A 22,258-nucleotide genomic window follows, 5' to 3' on the forward strand; every position below is an offset into this window, starting at 1 on the left:
TCCCAATGAGAATTCAAAGCTACCATTCAATAACCAGTCACATGTCCGCTTCCATGGCACGTGATCTAATATTCACCGTTGGCATGTCTAATCTCAGTTCTAGTCTCACTAAACGGATTATCATTAGTCAAAGCAACCATGACTTTTAATTCTTTAAATCTTTAGAGTCCTGACCTCCACTGCGCATCTATCTAGGTATCGTAGGTAGGTAGGAGTTTCTCTTCTTTGAAGGATTACTATACCCCTTTTTAAGCGAGGAACTAGGGAAATGTAGGCACCTAGGTAGGTACGTAAGATTACTTGATGCCTCAATTGAAGTATCTTCGTTACCTATCTTTCAATACTCAAACGCATAATAGCTGCGAGACAAGTAGTAGTTGATATCTGTTATTCACTCCGCTGTTGCATTAGCAGAAGTCGAGGAGCATGTTCCAGACCCGACATAGGTGGCTCTTTATGTAGAATGCCCTTGATGATATCTAGGCGTGGTCATAATTAGAAACAAAAAGTGAGTGAACAGCCTTTTGATCAAAAGAAAGGTGAATATGACATGGGCGTGCTTCTCGGTATCTCCGATGCCGGCTACGTAGATTGAATGTGCTGTTTACTGTTACAGCCAGCCCCACTGATTCAGCTCCATCACGAGGGCGTCTTCTCCATGTCTTGCTCTTCTCTCATCCAACAACAACAAAATATAACATTTCGGAATTGCAACATACTTCCAGACAAATTCGTTTCTTTGCTTTCTTGTTTGGATCCAGGGACTTTGGTATCTTCACAATGGCCAGATCAACAAAAACAACGCCAGTCAAGCTGAAGTTGAACGTAAGTCGAAAACCAGGCGACCTGCAAGATATGAAAGGTCAAAGGGAGCGCGGCAACGAAGGTCCAAGAATTCCATCAAACACAGAGACGATGAGAGGGAAGACACAAGCTGTTTCACGAGAAGCGGCAACACATGCAGCGCGACGTCCTCAAGACAACATGGCAGCGCCAGTTGATTGTGAGGCTCTCTTGGAACAAATCGCGCAGCTTAAAAGAAAGTATAATCAGAATGTGACATTGAAGGAGTCAGTCGAAAGTTGGCCAAAATTCACACCAAAGCAGAAGCAGCCCGCCCAGCGCAGGAAGAATTCCCGAGTGAAAGAGCCCTTTCCTGAATTCGATCCAAGGGTTACCACTTTCGATAACACTGCACATGGACATGAGGATTTCAACACCACGACTGGCAATGTACGCACCAACAATTACAATAATAGCATTGATACACATTCGGGTGCTTTTGGAAATGCAATGGGCGAGGCGGTTCCTCACCACCTGGACTTCGGTATGAATCGAGAGAGCGGTCTATCTGTGAATATGTTTCAACCCCCAAACTCTTTTTCCAACGTCCAAACCAATGCAGACTATCACTTTAGCCCGATGCCAAACCACCTTGCTATTCAAGATAACTCAACGCAGAGTACTTCTCTACGAGACATGAACGGAGATATGAATGTGGAACTTCATGAACCTCTCAATTACTCCTCTTACCAGCACGCCCAATATCCAGCCGCTTACCAGACCGGCCATACTCAGGACCATAGCTTCTCATCGCCACTCCTGGAAAGCAGACACCATGTCAACCACCCTGTGTACGGCGTCACTCATCTTGCAAATCCGCATTCTAGCACTTCCTATGGCGAATACATGCCTCACCAGCATATACTCCCATCATTCCCTCCAGCAGCGGTTTCTCAATATCGCCCAAACGGTTATAATCCCCCATCCCCAGCTCCATCACAGCAATACCAAGCCAGTCCGAACCAACTACCAACCCCTGAATTGGCTACCGCAGCGCGCAAGCGAACACTCTCGCAGTCCAACCCCAACACGCCCAGCCCAAGGAACAGCAAGCTATCCAAAGCCTCGGCGCCTACACCGGCTAGATCATCACTCCCAAGACGCACCTCCAATGCCCCCGCCCCACGACGCAGGACCACTCTCACACCCAGGCCCCAGGCTCTCAAATCGCCCGCCTCCGACCTCCCCGAGCCCATCTGGCCTTCAGCTCCCCCTCGCAGGACCTTGTCCGTGAGTTCCCAGCCTCGATCAACAAGCCAGGGTCAAAACCAATACTCACACAACACCTCCACCCACCGACGACAGCAATCCTTAATCCCCCACCGCCCCCTCCTCCCAGCCCTCGAAGCAGAAGCAGACTCTATACCCCTCTCCCGCTTCTTGAGCAACGAGCTCTCACAAGGTAGTACCACACGGTCACCGGAATCTTTCACCCATCCCAAGCTGCTGCGCTTGCCACATACAGAGATCGAAAAAGGCCTCAAGCAGCTAGACGTCGACGACTGTATGGCGAACCTCCTCTCTGCCCAGTACTCGCTCCGTCTCCTCCAGACTTCCGATGATGCAGATACCGCAAGTGCCCAGCCTTCTTCCCCCACCCCGCTCTTCACACCACTAGACGGCAGCCACATGTCTGTAGCCGAAGCCGAAGCAGAAGTAGGAGCAGAGACACAGGGAAACGAGAGGGATACAAACCAGCAAGAAGCGAAGGACCTCGTGCAGCGCATGGTGAAAGCTATGCTCCTCGGCATCGATGGCCTTGTTCGCGCGGCGGAAGAGGAGTTGGTTGAGAAGGGTGAAGAGGGGAAGGGGGGGAAGGGGGGGTTTAGTGGGGTTAAGAAGGTCATGGAAGAGACGTTTGGGAAGATAGGTGGCGTTTTGGGGTTTGCTGGCGTAGCAGGCGTGGGAAGCGTTGGAGGACATGAAGGTGAAAGTGGAGGTGGAGGTGAAATTGGAGGGATGGGGGGATTCGAGGGGCTGGGGATGGGAAGTTGGGATGAGGGAATGCAGGCGTTGGATCATATGGGTCGATAGATGGATGTATTTGCTTCACTGCGCGTGCTGGCGGGCTTTTTCTCTCACGCGTTAAGCGTTGAGCATTTGGTTTGATTCACTGGTAGAGCGCCTTAGTATGGATTTGAGATTTTCGAACAGCGTGGGGAGGGTGGGGGGAGTTGGAGTTGATAGTTCATTGGGTGCATTGATGGGTTGATTTAGGATTTCCGGGCGTGAGTTTTGATTGCTACAAATACCTATACCCTGCTGGCATCAGGCGAACGAGCGACAGAATAAAAAGCGCGATTTGGTTCATTGTAATAGATAGATAAGTCAGAAAATCAAAAGTTATTACAACACCTGAAGCGGCGTGAAGTGAAAACAAAACATTCGTTGAAGCTGTGATTCGCACAGCTCACTAGACATTATTTGACTTGGGAATGAATCCAACTAGATGGCTTTTTGACTTTAACGCCAAAACAGTCTAAATCGAGACTCGAAAGACGTACATACAGGTTATTTAAAACATGCAATGCCCTTTATCTGCAGGGGTATCTACTCAGTCCAACCACGCATCATCCAATCCCTCCACAAAACCAGCATCAACCCCAACAAAACTCTTCCAAAGATCGACCTCCCATCTCCACTATAAACATATTAGTTATTACTAGCCAATACTCTACCTCGTAAATACACAAATAAACAAGAATTAAAATGAGGAACCACTCCCGATAACAAGAAAAGGAGCCTACTTACTGGTCGCATCTGTATCGCAAACGCACACGCTACCGTCAATCGCCTACACTCCTCCTCCGTCTCGCCCATCACGAGAAACTTATCCCTCTTCACCACTACCTTCTTTCCAAAAGACTTTTTCCATGGCAATATCCTATTGCGCGCGCTCGTATGTATGCTCCACTCACTGCACGGCATGTCTTTCGGTACGAACATCCAGATAAAGCGGCGGCCGATTAGATCGCGGAAGGCTGTCGCGTCGTGGTTATGCGGGCCTATCATCAGGGGGTAGAAGTGTGGTGCTGACCACAAAGTGAGAATGGAGAAGCGGGCGGAGGGGTGTTTTTCGATGAAGTTGGAGGCGAAGGCGCGGAATGAGGGGACGCCGTATGGGTCTTGTATCCCGGGGGGCATGGTGACGGTGGGGATTTGGATGCGATAGTCGATGAATAGATCTGGGGTTTCGCGGTTGGGTGAGGTATTGGAAGTTGCTTGGCCGGCAAAGTATGGGTCGGCGCGAGTGCGGAGGACGCCGGATTTGTAGACTGGGGTGGGCTATTGTTAATTCAGGGTTGGGGTGGAGTGGAGGGGGAAAGGGGCTTACGGCGCGCGATGATGGGACGGACGGTCTTGTCCCAGTCTGTGGGGAAGGCGTCTAAAATATCTTCTTCGGGCTCCATGTTCATCCCGCAAGCATCCAACACATCGAAGAACTCCTTTGGTAGATACTTGTTCGAAACATGAGAGCGACATGTTGGGGGATGCTTCGCGCGTTCGACTTGGTGGAAGAGAGGCGAGTTCTTAAATTTCAGGCCTTTCTTTGAGTCGAGGAAGTCGGGGAAGAAGAAAGGTGTGATTAAGGCGATGGCTTTGTTCAGGTCTTTTGTGTCATCTGTTTCGATGTCAAGAACGTCAATGAGGTCTATGGCGAGCCGGTTTATTGGGTGTGAGGGAACGTTGAGTTTCTTGATGAAGGTACGAGATTTTTTGGTCATCTCAAGCATTTGTTTATAGTGAACTTGGGCGTGAGGTTCAAGATCGGCGTTATGCCAGACTTCTTTGAAGACTATGAATTATTAGTCTTGGTTCTATATCTTAAGATGTGAGACTTACTTCTAGCCTTCTCGGTCCAGAAAGGACATGAACTCTGCCTCAATACCTGCAGGATCTTCCGCAACTGCTCTACTTGGATTTGGGTTCTTTTGCATGACCCTGAACAGTTTCCGCATGGTGGCATTTGTTGAAGAATCCTCGTCAATCTCATCCCCATCATCATCGTCATCCAGATCATCCCAAGCTTCTGAAGAGGCGATGCTACTTTCTTCCGAGCTTTCACCATCCGTTAATCCTGCCTCTTCGTCCATGGTAGCCTCCATCTCCTCTTCATCAGAGTCCACGAGATCCATGCCCTCTACGAACCTTGCAAGAGAAAAACCATCATCTTCCCACTTCCTGATTGGCTCAATTCTTCCAATCTCAAGTGGATTAATGCTTGCGGTTGAAAGCTCCTCAGGGAACAATACTGCATCTTCAAGAGCATCTGTATCATTATAGAAAAGATTGCGGTGAGGTTCCGCGTGTTGTAGCTGTGGTAAGTCGGTCAACGATTTCCCCTTTTGATGAGCCAAAAGTCGGCGGTTTTTCTCTTCAACTTCAGTGAAGAGAAACTTTGTTCCCTCGGAATTGAGTCCCTCCCAGATGCTCTGGACCTTCCCTTTATCTTCGGGCTTTATTTCACGCGGACGATGAGTCTCTTCGTCGTGATATAACGTTCTGAGGATCGACTCTGCGGGGCGGTACAGGTCTACACCCGATCGGCAGCGATGAGCCTTGATGATAGTCTGTGCGATGTTAGCAATGCAAATGAGGAAGAGGTAAAATCCTTACATTTTGAACAAGGTTATACAAATGTGCAAAGCGCTCTCCAGCGGCAACGTCCCAGACATAGACATCGTAGTACTCATTGAAAGAAAAGTGCCATTCTCGGTGTCGGTCCATTTCCTCAAAAAACTGGGGCCCAATGCTTTTGATCACGTTCCACTCATTTTTAACGGCTCGCCCAAGTCCACTCTTTTCGCGTAACAGCCATCTCTCGTCTTCTGGGGGTGTGATCAGGAGTTTTCCACTCTCTGCATCTCGTACAAGCATAAGTATATTGTGTGTTTGCATAGCAAGGTATTGCACCAACCGACGACTGACTTGGTCACGCTTGACATGGGCACATATGAAATTTCGGGCCTCAAAATGCGCATGAGATTGTCGATTTTGTCCGCGCCCTGACGTTTGGTGACGGACAGTCAGGTCCATTGCATCAGGGCTCGTGCTCTCAAAGTACATGATGAATCCCTAGATAAAAATTGTTAGCACAATGGTAAATTTCAGGTATATATGCCAAAGGCCAGAGATGGTGTATTAACCGGCAAGGTTTGATAGACTTTGGACAGTCAAGAATTGCCGTGCCTAAGTAATAGGTCTCAAAGCCCATCTCTTGTTACTTAAAACTTCGCGAGGTTGTCCTTTGTCGTCTCTTTGGTGTCACTCGGCGCAGATCCATTATTTAGAGATGCGCAGGGCGGAGAGAAGAAAGCTTTGTAGAAACATGTGACTTTTCAAAACTTACAAGCTGAAGCATCTGTTGTCTATATCGACTTCCCACCCATTCAGCCCAGTTTGCTGCTGGAAAGTATTGCCAAGAAGCCAAGATATTCAGCTCAAAGAATTCGTCCCAATGTCTACAAAGTGCAACGGCATCGTGCAGCCGGCTGTCTTTAGCCAGAATGCAGAATTGTAACCATCCACCGCGATTCATAGCCTTATCTGACGGGTAATTCCATATATAACGGCCGCAGATCTTCACACGGATCTTTTCCGAGGGCTCGTCTCCCGCATTACTTGGACCAAAATCGATTGCACCGTTCCCCTCCGGAGGTAACATGCTGCCCAAACCTTGCTTGGCTTTCTGGCGTTCTGAAATCCATTTCTCGGGTAGAGCACCAGCTCGCTTCTTGGCTTTCCATATTTTCTTCTTCAAAATATCGGCGTATTCGGAATCCTTATGGGCCCCGTCTGCCGTTCGCGCCTTGATGATCTCATCTTCGTCTTCGTCTTCGTCGGACCGAAAGAGATCTGCGCAGGCATCGCGAATTTCTTGCAAGCCAGGACGCTCCATCTTCAAACAAATATCTCGTAGAGCAGAAGTAGAGACTTCTTCATCGGCCAGGAACTCGTCGACGGTATTGGCTCGGAGCGCAGCAGGGAGCAGGGTAGCATGTCCAAGTAAAAGTCGGCAGAACAGCAAGTATTTGATGTCGGATACTTGAACAAGCAATTGTTGTATCTCGTCTTCAGGAAACGTAATTGTTTTTGTTTGAATTATCGGATTCTCCACAGTACCAGCTACCATTACGCCCGCGATCTTGCCGTGATTGTACTCGCTGCCATGCTTCAGTCTACTGTGCATCTCTGCCTGGGTTTCGATGAGATCCTTGTCAAGGTCTGGTTCTTGTACAGGTTGCGGCTTCGGGGGAGGCGTGTCTTTTACGGATGCTTTGCCCGCCGCCTTATTCTTTAGAGCTTTGGCTTTGGCTTTCTTCGTGGGAGCTGCTACCATTTTCCTGGGAGCAATCACTTTGGGCTCTTTAGCTGGAGTCGGGATCTTGGCAGGGGAAGTAGTTGAGGCCGACGCCGAAGCATTGGACATTTCCACATCTTCCTTCTCGTTAGCATCATTGCCGTCCTCCATGACAGACATCCAGAGGAAATGCTGAATGAGATCTTCAATGTGTCAGTTTATGTTCCGAGTTGCCCCAAACACATAAAATTAAAGCGTTGTCAAGCAGGAAATAATTAACGTACCCACAAAATTACCACGATTGTCCTCTAAAACATCCTCGATAGGATCCCAGTCTATGTCATCGAAATCTTCGTCCTCGGTCTCCTGCTCGACCAATCTCTCCTTGTAAACCTTCTCGAGGTATGCATCTTGTCTCTTCATGTCTTCCTTTGCCTTGAAGTCTCTCATTCGGTGTTGGGCTGCCTTCCAATGGCGTTTGAAGAGGGCAGCTTCCTTCTTGACCTTCTGTTGCTCTTTCTCCCTGCTCTCTTCCTCTTCGTTTTGGCATTCCCGTACCCACTTGAACCATTGCTCATGTTTGTAAAGAACCTGTAATCATGTTAGATAGTCATAGAATAATAATTGGAGGAGTTTTGCCTCGGCTGTTCGGCGCTCAAGTCGCTCTAGTGTAGAAGTAATTGTTGCTTTCTGGCTAAGTAGAGAATCAAGATACTTAGAGTGCCCGTAGTCCATGTCCAAAGAAAAAAACCGACTGTGGTGCAGTTTTCTTGCCCTGATAACACGATCAAGCAGCTGCAACTTCATAAAGAGGTACTTGTGGATCTCATGGCAAACTTCTTTCGATTCGACATCCTCGAAATCCTGGGCTGACAGGGCTATTGAGGATTTGGCTAGAAATTCAGGTGGGGAGGCATTGAGCCTGTCGAGCTTCTCGTTTCGTCTTTTGTATCCACGATAGAGACCTGATGGGAACTAGTCAGTATGATAGTTATAAACAGGTTCTAGAGCTGTAGATATACCTTGACATTGCTTAGAGTGAAAGCCACAGAACATGCCATTTACTGATGTTGCAGTCTCTTCACAGCGCTTCTCATCAGACACATTGAGTGCCCTACACTGCGAGATGGACTTCATGGCTGGTCGTTGAAGAGAATCTTCAAGAAGGCAGGGAGGGTTTGCAACTCATACTCATATTGGAGAGTGGGGAAGGAAATCATTTCTTTACTACTGTATAGAACCCCTCATCGCGTCTGCATCACGCACATACGCGTCTCGCACGGACTCGAGGCGGTGAGTAGACGGCAAAGGGGAAGAAGATCCGGCACGTATGAGTGAAAAACAATGGGGCAAACTCCTATAAAGCTAAATGTTTACCTATACCTCCTCGAGTATCCTCTCCATTGTGGATCATAAGGAGCCCAATATCTTGGGACCACCGTAGGAGGTTCTGTGGAATGATACAAAAAGAGTAGTGACCAGCTCACCTTGCAGTTGTCACATGAAAAGATAATCTCTTGCCCAATGCAGACTATGAGAAATAAATTCCTACGGAATAGACTCACATTTGTATCTGAACCTATTGACTCTCTTATATTCTGCCGAAGTGTATATGTATAGTAAGTTAAGAAGTGAAGTGCTGTCTGTCGTTTGCGATGGGACTTATTGTTCCAGAAACAGCACTAGCGCCGTCCCAGTTCTAGACTCACAGCCTCACTCTCCTAACGCGGGGAAATCCCTATCATATATTTCCCATCAGTACATTGCCACCTCATACGATCCGAACTATGCCTGCTCTATACCCCAAAAGATGATACAGGGACAATGAGGTCTCGTACGGGATGGTAAGTACCAAGTTGTGCCGTCCGTGTGTGTACTGCTTAGCCGGACAGCTGCTGATGCCTCCCTGATCCAACAGCCAGACCTGCCGCTCCAGGAAGCTTAAGTGCGATGAAAACAAGCCAATCTGCGGCCAATGTCGAAAAGGTTCTCGCGATTGTCAGCCCAGCGATGGGGTTGTGTTCAGGCATCAGCAGAATGCTTCCATGAATGGAGTCGGCGAGGTTGACGACGGAAATGGAAAGCTGGGCGGATTTTACGCGTATCGAAATACCTTCGATGAACATAATATATGGGTTGATGTCCCAAAGACAGGTCGGTAGCAGCGGGAAGTCATGTTGGATAAGACCGGGATTGACCATTGGACTTAGTTACGTTCCATAATATCACGGATCCCTTCAATATGGAACCAACTCCGGAACCCGAATATCGTCCAGCTTCAACACCTGTTAGTTTACCGCAAATCGAAGAACGTCCCGAGAACCCATACTTTCACATGCAATATGACCAAGCTCCAGGTCTCGAGGCTCTATCTGCGGCTGCCACAAGCAATATGCAATATATTCGACCATTTTCAGCTCCTACACATTCACCACTCGAGGCTACAGCCTCCCCGCATTCTTCGAACAATCTGAATTTCATATTGAATCCAACTGGGCCAGATAGATCTACTGGTATGTGTTGAGAATACGATTGGCAATTGTCAATTAGCAGTCATTGATGTGATCTAGATGCAGCATCAACGCCGATCGATCCCTCTTTAATCACGTCCCACCCCTCACCGCAAAGTAATGATGTTAGGGCAGTGGAAGACTTTGAAGTAGCATTCCTCCTACGGCATTTTGGGGAAACCACTGGGCAATGGTAAATATCGGAAGATCTACTTGTCAAACTTTACTAATTATATCAGGATGGATCTGTTTGACCTAGGCTGTTATTTTGCGCATCACGTTCCGGTCCAGTCCATGTCCAATCCTCTCCTTCGATACTCCGCATGCGCATATGCTGCTAAGCAACTCGGTCGTGTGCGGGGACGGAAGGCAGTCGTTGGTGGCAATGTCAGTAGACAGGGCCACATGGAATTGTACCCTCGTCCTGAAAATGTGGACTGGGCTTACATCGGAGCAAAATATTATGATCGAGCGATATCACTCCTGATGGAAGAGCTCTCAAATTCTGGAAATCAAGATGGCGTTCCATTGACCCCAATAACAGCGGCAGACGAGACCTTCAGCCCGCAAGGAAGCACCGCCTCACCCCATAGCACCCCGAGGACTCCAGGAAATAAAAGACGTCGCTTGTCGCGAGCCACTTCTTCCAACCACGCTGATGAAACATTGGCAGCCGCTTCTATTCTGTGTGTGTACGAGTTTCTGGATAATGCTAACACCGCTTGGGCACGGCATCTCAGTGGCACAAAATCTCTATTTGACATGGCGGAAAAAGAGGGCATGATGCCAGTACGGTCTCCAACAAGTCCTGGTGCTCTATCTGAACGCATAAAGCCATCAAGAGGTCGAAAGGCTACCTTTTGGAACTTTGCTCGCCAAGATTTCCTAGCAGCATGTGAGAGATTTGTCAAATCTTGCCTGACGAACAACTTGCTGACATGATGTACAGTCATAAATGAAGGTCAGACGAGGCTCAGCACAGATGACATCGGACTATGGAGAGCTGCCGGTCTCCATCTCGACGACCATGGCCTTATTATCCCAAGCAACACAGAAGACTCTCAGTTTCCAGAAAGGCAGCTCGTTATGCGAGAAGACATGATTTCGAATGCTCTGATATTTTTGATGTCCAAGATAATCAACTTTCTAGCTTCCGGAGACTCCGTTGATCACGTCTTTCCTCAAGACCCAGCAAGCCCTTCAGGACTTATTGGCATCAATCAAATGCTGCTCCTTCAGCGATGGAAAGAATTAGAAAAAGAACTTGACACTTGGCTCAAAGGCTTGCCTGATACGTTCAAACCATGCGCCCGCCTACCACCAGTCACAGATGGAAGCATTCCTACAGACTCTGCAAGAGCATTATTCTACGAAATCTGGTACAGTATCCCAATGTGTGCATCAACCATGCAGTCCTACCACATGGCCAGAACAATATTACTCATCAATAAGCCCCATGAATCAACTGCGCGCCGCTCCACCCTTTCAAATCGCCTGCATTCATACCGTTCAATCGAAGTTGAAGTTCGATATCACAGCCATGAGATCTGCGGAATCGCTCTCGGAAGACCCGAAGGGAGTGTCAGGATACACCAAGTACAACCGCTATTTGTAGCCGGTCAATGTCTGACTGATAGCCGCGAGCGTCGTGTCCTTCTTGAACTCTTGCGAGGTGTTGAAAATGATCTTGGCTGGGCCACAGACTACCGCGTGCAGCAGTTGCTGAAAGAATGGAACTGGAGCCAATCTTCCCATTGATCTTCCTTTCGGGCCAGGTCTAAAGAAATATTTATAGTGCAAAGAACTTTCTATGCTTATACCGATGCACGAATTTCTATATGAGCACGAAACGTCTTTGTTCAATCTAAGAAAGAGATTCCGAAACGCTATTGTTTCTTGCTTTGTCTGTCACCAACAACCAGCTTTTTCCACAACTAGGCCTCTTTTTCTTTTGTAATTTCAAATCATGGATGTAGTATATATCATCACCTTATCATGTCATGAAACCTACTCCAATCCATACATGGAAACTGGTCACTACAACCATGTCACGGAGAGGACGACGGCGGCGAAATCAAAAACAGCGCCAGGACCAGCTTGAGGACCCACCACGGGAGTGGCAACCACGAAGAGGATCACATCAAACCGGCAACTACGGTCAAATTGCAAATGGTGGACCGAGATTGGGTTCTTACCAGGTCACCCATTCCAATCCCAACCCCGATCGCCACCAACCCATTCCTCCACTTGTCCACAACCCCACATCTCCCCAGTACGAGCGACCCTCACATTCCGACCTCCGCCGCCTCAAAAAACACCTTCTCGTATGCCTCGAGCAACTGGAAGAATGGCTCTCAGAAACGGAGAATGGGGATAGGATGCAAATCAGGGAGGCTCGAATGGATTGGAGGCCTGAGACCGAGTTATTGATACCACAGATCGAAGGGGGAATGCAGATGACATGGGCTTGGGGGCATGAGAGGCCTGCTTTGGGAGTCAGCGGGGAGATGGGGCATTGGAATACATACGGAGGTGGAGTAGGGAGTGGGAAAAGAAGAGCGGAGGAGATGGGGGATGAAGTGGAAGACGGCAACGAAGGTATCAGGTAGGAAAAGCTGTGGGATGTCAATGACAGCTTAGATGTTGCTCCATGTGCCATTGCTCTATTCGCTAAATGCGTTTGTGGATATTGTAATTCAAGCCGTGTATTTATTCCAATCAAACCCCGAATTTTCACAAAAGAAGCCATCATTTCCGTTATACACACAAGTTGCAAGTTGCAACCACTTATTCTTACCTGCTATGCTCGGTCGCACGAGCCCCGCGTCCACTCCACTCGCTGCCCAAATTCTTATCTAAGCTTCTGTCTGCGACTCTGCATTGCACTATGCATCATGCAAGTGATACCGACTCGTACTTGCTCCAACGAGACAGACATACGATGTTTTCGTGTCACCACACAGTTGTGAGATTGGGGCATGATATGCGTATGTAGGTATATGCATGCAGATATATCTGGCTCTGGGATTTTAGTTTCAGGGGGTCTGTTTTGGAACATTGGGTGATTGATTGATTGCTTTGGTATGGGTTTGGGGGGTGTGATTAGTTGGGTAGGTACCTACCTAGGTAAGATTGCAGTAGACTGTATTCAAGGTGTTTTGTTTAGGGGAGAATGGGTTTGGAGATCGTGCGTACTAGTCTACAGCATGGATGGATGATCCCTAGCTTTGAACGCCTTGTATTCCTCAGCAATGGCAATGTCCATCCTTTACTGTTTGCGAGTTTGTGTTTGTATCCTCTACTTTTACGTTGGTGAGGCTAGGCTATGCTCACGTATGGCAATAAACCTAGCTTCCTCTGTTTTGTTGGTATCTCATGATCAGTCCAGTTCCTTTGCAGCCTTCTCTTTTGGTTCAGCAAGCTCCTCTTTCTCCCGTTCTTGAGGAAAGCTCTTCTTTCTCATTATCAAGCAGGTTTCTCTCCTATAATCGCTGCTTGCTGCATAACAACCCATTGTTCCTCTTCAATACACATCTCGTTCACAATAACCCGTCTCTCCTTAGCCTCCTTGTTCATCTCCGGTTTCACTATCGCCAGCCACCCTATCCTCCAGTGAGAATTTACAGTCAGTTAAAACATCCCCCAACTTAAGCAACATCCAGCGTGGATCCAATTTGACGGCTAAGGCAGAATACTTCATCTCCGAATACCTCCTATGTATGTATATCTTTCAGTAAATGTTTTGTGATTTCCTAGCTATACTTGCTTTTCGGAGAATATGGAGTTTAATGTCATCGAGGTAGGGAATAAGAGCTCTTTAGGTAGCATCGGTCTATGTGAGATAAGACAAGTATTACAGGGACATGGGCTTGATTAATGTATTTACAAGCGCAGAACAAGAAATCCATCTCAAGTGAGACAGACACCAGAAAGACAGAGTCAAAGTCGATTCATTCTGTTGAAGTCCTTTTCCTGTATAAAGTGAATACTCAATTCTTTTTCGACTTCATATTGCCCCGCTCTTGTATTGCGCAGTACATTGTAGATCCATTTCTTTTATATCTGCAAGCACTATCAAGCACGTACCTCTCTTTTACATTCCCTTGATAGATCTCCCTTCAAGTGAATATCACGGTATCGGATCTGTCAATAGTCCCAGCCACTCAAAGACTGGGCAGCAATACTCCATCGCCCATTCACTCATTCACAATACAATTGTCCTCATTAATTGTTAAACGCCATTGTAAAGACGTTAGCCTTCCGAAGAAACCTTCGACTTCCACCCACCTACCTCCCAAAGCTTTCTCTTTTCTTCCACGCTCGTAGCTTTACCTTCTGCACTGAATTCAACTCAACTCAACTCCACTCATCAACACCAAACCAATCTGATCTGAACACCATGGCGTCTCTAATCAACACCCCACCATCAAGTCCCTTGACCGAGTTCACGAATTCGCCCTCACCACCCCCTTCTCCAACTTTCTGGCTCGATCTCTCAGGAGCTCCCGAGCCAGAACCCGTCGCACCTCCTCCAAAGAGACGTGGCCGACCACCCAAGAACAAGACAGCAAAAAATACAGCCCAGTCTCCAAAAAAGCAGAATGTGAAAGCTAAGAAGCGCTCACCCTCACCAGAAGACGTTATTCGTGTCGCAACGCCGCCTCTCAGGAAGAGAAAAGCTGGCGCAGAGGTACCTGTAGAGGGTTTCGAATCATCAGAAGCCGATGAACAGCCAAGACGCAAAAAGCAGAAGAAGACAAATACGACAATTGCCCCTCAAGCCCCAGCTCTAGTCGGAACACGCCGCTCAGACCGCCCGCTCAAACCCACACACAAAGCATCGTCCTTCAACTCGCAACGTGCCGACCCCTTTCCAACACCATCGCCAACCAACCCCTTCGCGTCCTCGCCATCAACTATAGCCTCTGCATCCGCCCTAAACACAAGCCAGAGTCGCCGTGTCCAAACATCCAAAGACGCCGCTAACTTTACGTCTACATCTACCTCTGCATCCGTAGAGCCAGAGCCAGAACGCAAACGCTTAACAGTCTTCGAAATCGACGCCGCTCTCGACGCCCGCCCAACCAGGCCCCCAATGTCCATGAGCCAGTTCCTGAGAGACGATCGCCCGGAAGGTGGAATTCATCCTGCTACAGGACCCTCGGCGACTTTTGGAACGAGGCTGCCGAAGCTAGATGGCAAAGGCGTTGTGAAAAACAAGGGTAAGAAAGGAAAAGCTAGGAAGACAGTAGCTGGCAAAAGCGCTGCTCGAAACTTTGCTGCACCGCCGGCGCCGTCGTCTCAAGAGGCAGCAGCAGCACCAATAGCAGCGGCAGAAGTACCAGCTTATACTCAGGCCTCTAAGCCATCGCCCCGCGAAGCAGCGACCCCACCATATTCCTCAGCTCCCACCCAGAAGCGAAGCCGCTCATCAAATGATAACAATGAAGAAGACAATGACGCCGACCTCCCAGCACCACCGCCCAAAAAACAGCGCACAGAACGCGGGTCCTCCGCTACAGTCGAACTCCTAACCCACCCTACACTCCCCTTACCCCAGGTCGCCGCGTCCGATATCCTGTACTTCGCGTACGGCATCGAGATGAGCATTTCGGAAATGAGGCGGAAGTATCCCGGGAGTCAGTTTGTATCGTGCGCGAAAGTAGAGAATTATAAATGGAGTGTTGGTGCTAATGATAAAGGTAAATTACCAGTCTAAAAGTCCTAATTCTTCCCCTCCTTGATCTTCGTAGAGGATGAGGATAGATTGAGATTGAGATTGGGAATAGGCGCTAATGAAAGTGTACTGCATAGTCAAGATCGCCCCAAGTGACGGAAATGCAACGTGGGGAGCAATATACAAGATCTCGCCATTCTCCCTCGCAGCACTCACTGCGAACGGCACACAGTACTCGGTCGCTATGTCCACTGTCCTAGCACAGTTCTTCCAGCGCGATAAATCGATCGGCTGGTTCGGTAATGAAACGGAAGCTGAACTACTCGCTGGCGAGGTTGTTGAGGCCCACGTTCTCGTTGCACGAGAAGGAGAGGATCAAGATGCAGATGCAGAGGAGATTCAGGAGAAAGAGGGCATGTTGGACGGAGGTGATGAGATGGTACAGAGGCTCAACAGAGCGATTGTAGAGCTTTGTCCCGAGGGCCTTTGCGCAGCGTATGTAAAGCAGACGTTGAGGCGATGGGTTCCAGCGCCGAAGACACCAGATGGGATTTATTGGTAATTGTGCTCTTATATGGATATGACAGGAAAGGAAGGGAAAAGAAGGGAAAGGGGGGAAGGAGGGATTGATATCTCTGCAGATGAGACCCGTCGCCTAACGTGGTGCGGTGCGGTCTCTGTAGATGACATTCTCCTCTCCGGACATTCTCATTCTTGATTAATGGAGGCGGTAGGCTGTGGGAATAGGTATTGATGTGGTCTGCTGGCTTTAGGAGGGGGTTGGGATTGGTATCTCTACATTGAGACTCGTCGCGAGACGTGGTATCTGTGGATGACATTCTCCTGAGCACCTTCTTGGAGGTGGTGGAAGGAAGCATTAATGGGGAGGTAGGAGCGGAGTGGGATATGGGAACTTTTCAAAAAGACGCAGGATATGGTCAAATAGATACACGCATTGTGGATACTAAAGGATATGGCATGAAATCAAACTCAAAATCCAAAGACTAAATTCTCAGTGCGTGAGATAGATTGACTTGAAACAGGGAACTCGATGGAACATATATGCTGGTGTAGACGAGGCTTATTACTCGGACTAAACTGCGGAAGGCACTACCCAAGTATGGCATGACACTAGTAGGTAATTAAAAGGCATATATCTATCTATATAGATGCTTCTTCTAACGAAACACGGAGAGAAAAACAAAGAGACGTTCTATTCTGGGTATAATTGAAATATCAAGCAGCCTCCCAAACGTCCAATGCAACGCAATTTAGCAAAGGACGTATAAAGAGCACATCATGCTCAGTCCCAAGATCATGGAGCACCAGAAACACACATTGTTCAGCACCTTCTTACCCTTGACCCATTTCGTACGCTGCAACACCACGATAGGCAATTGGGACATCTGGCACAGGAAGCCGTACCCCCTGATCTTCTTCGTGATGCATGCCATGACTATTTCGTGCCCGATGGCCGAGATGAAGAAGGTGATGAATGTGGCCATGGGACGCCCGATGTGTGGGCGGGAGGCGCTGTAGACGTGTCGCCGGAAGAAGTTGTGGACGGGAATGTTCCATTCGCGGGAGAATTCTAGCCAATCGGTGCTATTCCACCAGTCAGAATAAAAGTGTCTGTCTGCGAAGCCTGGGGAAAAGTTAGCTTATAAGACTCTGAGCAGCGTGAAGGACTTACAGGTGATCTCTGCAAAGGCACCGAGTAGGTATTCGAAGATTACAAGGAAGACGAGAAGGAAAGTGACCATGAAGGGAAAGAGAAGATTGGATATTGCTTCGGCTAGAATGAGCGCCGTTTCGGAGAAAGAGTCAACTGTTTCCAGGCGCACAGCGGATTCGATCATTACAGGGAGGATGAATTCTTCCGAGGTGATAGTTAGGAGGAAAATGACACCGAACACAGCGAGGACCTTGTATCCCAATTCAGACCAAACAATGCCTTTCGTTCGGGGGTATTCGAGCTCGTAGCATAGGGTTGGGCAGAAAATATAGTCGACATAATTTGCCCAAGTCAGGTTTTTTGGATAAGTGACCGATCCCATTGGGGAGGTGAGCTCAATGGCTAGGTCTTCTCGCAAGCGGGATAGGTCTGGCTTTCCTTCTTGGCTTTTTGGTCTATCTTCTGCTGCTGATGTTTCCGGCGTATGCCCTGCGGTGGGGTATTGGTATGCAGGAGCTTTTGATGCTGTTTGCGGATTATCCAGAGCTTGTAGCCTTCGCTCTGTCTCACTGAGATGGCCGTTGTAGAAGGCATATGAATGCATGTTCATTAGTAGAACAATGGTATGAAGTGTAAAAAAGACTTGAGCCGTCCAGGTCCAGTTACGCTGGAAAGGAACACTAGGACCAGTCAGTAAGAGACAGTCCGAAAATGGCATGAGAGATAATCTGATGCCCTAGCTTGAGCAGAAATCCAAAGGCTATGAATCGCCCCCAAAAGGTTACTGCCATAAAGTTGGCATGTGAAGATATTCTAACAGGCGAGCAGTTTGCAATCCTCACGGTCCACTTGAACCCTAATTGGCCAGATCATCATCGTCCATGTAATATCTAGAAATTTCCAAGCAAATGAACTCACTTTACCCAAAAGGCAAACCAAATGGCTTGGTACAGACTCTGTAGCGCCATTCCGCCGCCTGCCCATCTCAATCCCATCATATTCCCAGTTGAGCTTCTGAACAGACGGTGCAATGGTAAGCTCACAGCAGTGCTCGCAACCATCAGTCCGTCTGCCAAACCAAGTTCCCACACCTTGACAGTAAACAACTGCCAAATTTTCACCCTCATGGGATATCCCGTATCTTTTATATTCCTCAGCATCGTTGTCACAGCCATAATCGTGAGGGCAATCCAGAACAAGGCATAAAAGCCATGGAAGTCTCGATAATCGCTATTCGGGTCGAAGTGGGACACTCGGGAAGCATATTCGATAGTGGGAAACAGCCGCCGCCGTTGCTCAGCACGTACTTGCTTTCTTGCAGAAGATATGGAGTGGGCGGACGGGGGCGCATCTTCGGGGATTGGGGTTGAGCGCCCGCTGAAGCAGCAAAGTCAGCGATATTATTTGGTGGTTATATAGGAGTTATACCTCGTCTGTCCTGATGTGCTACCATTGGTTTGGGAGGCTTCTTTGCCGTTGACTGCTAGTAGACCGTCTTCACCTAGAGTGCGTAGAACAGCTGGGTTTCCCGGTTTGACCGCGCGGGGACGTAGAATATGGTCATGGTCCTCCTTGTGGTGACCGTTGAGCTGTGGCTCTGCGGAAGTAGTCGACATTGTGAAGCTTGATCTGAAGACCTAATGATCAAACAAGTTGTGCTTAAAAGTTGTAGAATACTCGGAGCTTGAAACAATGTAGATGGTGAAGCTTCACGCACGGATGGGGGAAAGTTTGCAGAAGATATACCGCTGGTTCAAGCCACAGAATTCGATTTATACCAGGAATATCTCCATACGTTATTGTCAATCAGACACCAGTACTGTAGGGTCTGTATAATCTGGGAAGTCTTATCAATAAGTTCTTATAAGAAGAAAGGGTGGCGTGGCGCAAGGGTTCAGCCACAATCGTCAAACATTCTGCCAAGTTTCCTTACCGCCCTCTTCCATTTCTGTCCAATCCACCCATTGCATCTGTGTCCGCCCCTGCCATGCAGTGTTTAACGCTTACAAGCGCAAGCGAGCTTCAACATATGGAGTGGACAACAAAAGACATTGCCTAGCTGAATAGCATAATCCTTGACTACCACGACTACGATCTCTCCCTACGCTTCTTGACATATCTACATGATACCCGATCCTTGAGTCTCTCCAGCTGGTCAACTTCAAACGGCTGGCCCAGAGAGGGGCACTAACCAGCTAGAATGAGCTCTTGTGAGGCACCCGCAATGCCAAAACAGCACCCTCGCTAACCATTCAAAGTAAAGCAATTCATTCGCAATGTGCGGGCGTCGAAGACTATTGCGGACGAGCGTGCTGTTGTGCAGAAGGAGAGTGCCGCCATTAGAGCCAGCTTTAGGGAGGAGAGCGGCGACTCGAACGTTAGGTAGGAAACCACTCTGGACTGATCGGCCATGCGACAATTATTGACAGATGTTGCAGGCGGAACAATGTAGCCAAACTATTATACCTTTTTACTCTCGGGGAGCGGACACATTTTGGTCAAATTGAATGCCTCAAACTGCTTGCCTCACCTCGATTCGCGGATAAACGTTTGGGATACTTGGGAACAATGCTGCTACTGGATGAGAATCAGGAGGTGCTTACATTGGTCACGAATTCGTTGAAGAAGTAAGAGATTCTAGATTTGGATATGGGGGTGATTTGCTCATGATATTACAGTGATCTCAACCATTCCAATCAGTATATCGTTGGACTCGCTCTCTGCACCCTCGGAAATATTGCCTCGGTCGAGATGTCAAGAGATCTTTTTCCTGAAATCGAAACCCTCCTATCCACCGCGAACCCTTACATTCGACGAAAAGCTGCTCTTTGCGCTATGCGTATCTGTAGAAAGGTCCCTGATCTTCAAGAACACTTCATCGAGAAGGCATCCACTCTCCTCTCTGACCGAAACCATGGTGTTTTATTATGCGGGTTGACGTTGGTTACAAGTCTCTGTGAGGCTGATGAAGCGGAGGGAGGTGAGGAAGGAATAGTGGAAAAGTTCAGGCCATTCTGTGGAAGCCTTGTACGAACATTGAAGGCCTTGGCGAGCTCGGGATATGCTCCCGAACACGATGTCACTGGTATTACGGATCCCTTCCTGCAAGTTAAGATTCTACAACTTCTTCGCGTTCTCGCACGGGGAAATTCGCAAGTGAGTGAACAGATCAACGATATCCTGGCCCAAGTCGCAACAAACACAGACTCGTCAAAAAATGTTGGAAACTCTATCCTTTACGAGTCAGTCCTCACGATTCTGGACATAGATGCGGATTCGGGCTTGCGAGTTCTTGGTGTCAATATTCTTGGCAAGTTCCTTTCGAATCGAGACAATAACATACGATATGTGGCATTAAATACACTTATCAAAGTTGTCGCAGTTGAACCAAACGCGGTTCAACGCCACCGAAATACCATTCTCGAATGTCTCCGTGATCCTGATATCAGTATCAGGAGGCGGGCTCTCGACCTGAGTTTTACTCTCATCAATGAAGGCAATGTTAGATTGTTGATCAGGGAGTTGCTGGCTTTCTTGGAGGTTGCAGATAATGAATTCAAGCCCATAATGACAAGTCAAATTGGTGTTGCGGCTGATAGATTCTCTCCAAACAAGAGATGGCACGTCGACACCATGTTGAGAGTCTTGTCACTTGCTGGAAACTATGTCAAGGAACAAATTCTTTCGTCATTTATTAGACTCATCGCAACAACGCCCGAGCTACAAACGTACGCGGTGCAGAAGTTGTATTCTAGTTTGAAGAAGGACATCACCCAGGAAAGTCTCACGTTGGCCGGTGCATGGTGCATTGGCGAATACGGCGATGCACTTCTCCGAGGCGGGCAATATGAAGAGGAAGAGCTGGTGCAGGAAGTCAAGGAGACCGAGGTGGTTGACCTTTTCTCCTCCATCTTGAACTCCAGTTATGCCACCCAAATTGCGACCGAATACATCATCACATCCCTGATGAAACTCACCACCCGATTCTCAGAACCCGCACAGATTGACAGAATCAGACGGATATTGCAAGGAAACTCGGCAAGTCTTGATATCGAAGTCCAGCAACGTGCTGTCGAGTATGGAAATTTGTTCGCATACGATGCTATTCGACGAGGTGTTCTAGAGAAAATGCCACCGCCACAGATCAAGGAAGAATCCAGAGTCTTTGGCGAATCGATGAAGAAACCCAACAAGGCGAGCAACAGAAAATCGAAGATTGTGAAACCAGCAGAAGAAGATCTTCTGTTTGATTTGATGGGTGACGGTAATCCGCCAGCGGCTGCCGAAGGTTCTTCGAACAATGCGGATCTACTGGCCGATATTCTAGGTGGTAGCACATCACCTACAACCTCGCCCCCACCACAACAATCCAACGTGAGTTCAATCATGGACCTGTTTGGTAGTTCTGGCCCTTCAGCTCCTTCGCAGCCTACTCCAAGCGCATCAGCCGCTTCAAGTGATCTCTTTTCCGGCATGTCATCGCCCTCACCTCAACCCACGGCACCAACCGTACCCACTCATCCTTGCTACGATAAAAATGACCTTAACATCACACTACAATTACAACGGAACTCGGAAGGAACAGTGCAAGTAATGGCGCGGTTCAGAAACAAATCAATGCACCAGCCATTATCAACTGTCGCGCTCCAAGCTGCAGTACCCAAAACACAGAAGCTTCAGTTGAATGCCATGTCGAATCCAGAATTAGCGCCTGGAGCCGAAGCAACGCAGTCCATGAGAATTACAGGCAGCAAAGGGGTAAGTATCTCAACCCGCATTGTGTGATATTGCTAATTAAATGATTTTAGCCGCCATTGCGATTACGATTGAAGGTATCATATGTGCTTCCTTCGGGACAGGTTACGGATCAAGTAGACTGGTCGGAGCCTAGATGATAGATGACGGTACTGCCATTGTATACACGAAAAGCCAAAGATATATCCATTAAACAACCATACTTTTTGTGAGATGTAGTGTGTTTCATGATAATAATTTCACATTCGAAAAGCCCCTGAGTTTATATCATGTTTCACCAAATGGCTTTCTCTGTTTACTTTCGTCTTTGCTTCTTTCATTATCAAGCCTCAAGAATTTCGTATGTGGGTTATGACCTCTACCTAGTAGGTAGTCAAAGCGCAAGTACCTAAGTCTGTCTGCCACTGCTTTTCAGCGCCTGTTCTGTCAAGCCCTTCCCATAACTTCTAAAAGGACCGGCCGTGTTATTTGCTATTACGCGGGTGTACGTGTAGGTC

General features: G+C 48.1%; 4 protein-coding genes across 4 annotated transcripts; 2 read left to right on the forward strand and 2 right to left on the reverse strand.

Moving 5' to 3' along the window:
- Window positions 1–8,968: 8,968 nt before the first annotated feature.
- LHYA1_G005994 (putative transcriptional regulatory protein) lies at window positions 8,969–11,412 on the forward strand (the record flags this gene model as incomplete). Its single annotated transcript, XM_031150935.1, has 6 exons — window positions 8,969–8,988; window positions 9,063–9,298; window positions 9,355–9,657; window positions 9,715–9,847; window positions 9,894–10,549; window positions 10,604–11,412. 6 exons carry the CDS (start codon window positions 8,969–8,971, stop codon window positions 11,410–11,412), a joined length of 2,157 nt encoding a protein of 718 aa, XP_031005151.1.
- Window positions 11,413–16,602: 5,190 nt separating this feature from the next.
- Window positions 16,603–17,610, reverse strand: are2_1 (putative sterol O-acyltransferase; the record flags this gene model as incomplete). The annotated part of the gene is made up of 2 exons (XM_031150936.1): window positions 16,603–16,976; window positions 17,025–17,610. 2 exons carry the CDS (start codon window positions 17,608–17,610, stop codon window positions 16,603–16,605), a joined length of 960 nt encoding a protein of 319 aa, XP_031005156.1.
- Window positions 17,611–17,862: 252 nt separating this feature from the next.
- are2_0 (putative sterol O-acyltransferase) lies at window positions 17,863–18,622 on the reverse strand (the record flags this gene model as incomplete). The annotated part of the gene is made up of 3 exons (XM_031150937.1): window positions 17,863–17,896; window positions 17,925–18,383; window positions 18,435–18,622. The coding sequence occupies 3 exons, from the start codon at window positions 18,620–18,622 to the stop codon at window positions 17,863–17,865; spliced, it is 681 nt and encodes a 226-aa protein (XP_031005153.1).
- Window positions 18,623–19,206: 584 nt separating this feature from the next.
- APL4 (AP-1 complex subunit gamma-1) lies at window positions 19,207–21,901 on the forward strand (the record flags this gene model as incomplete). Its single annotated transcript, XM_031150938.1, has 5 exons — window positions 19,207–19,216; window positions 19,265–19,388; window positions 19,445–19,633; window positions 19,685–21,764; window positions 21,815–21,901. 5 exons carry the CDS (start codon window positions 19,207–19,209, stop codon window positions 21,899–21,901), a joined length of 2,490 nt encoding a protein of 829 aa, XP_031005152.1.
- Between the last annotated feature and the right edge of the window lie 357 nt (window positions 21,902–22,258).

Source organism: Lachnellula hyalina (assembly GCF_007821495.1).
Source record: "Lachnellula hyalina strain CBS 185.66 chromosome Unknown contig00071, whole genome shotgun sequence".
Classification (NCBI taxonomy): domain Eukaryota; kingdom Fungi; phylum Ascomycota; class Leotiomycetes; order Helotiales; family Lachnaceae; genus Lachnellula; species Lachnellula hyalina.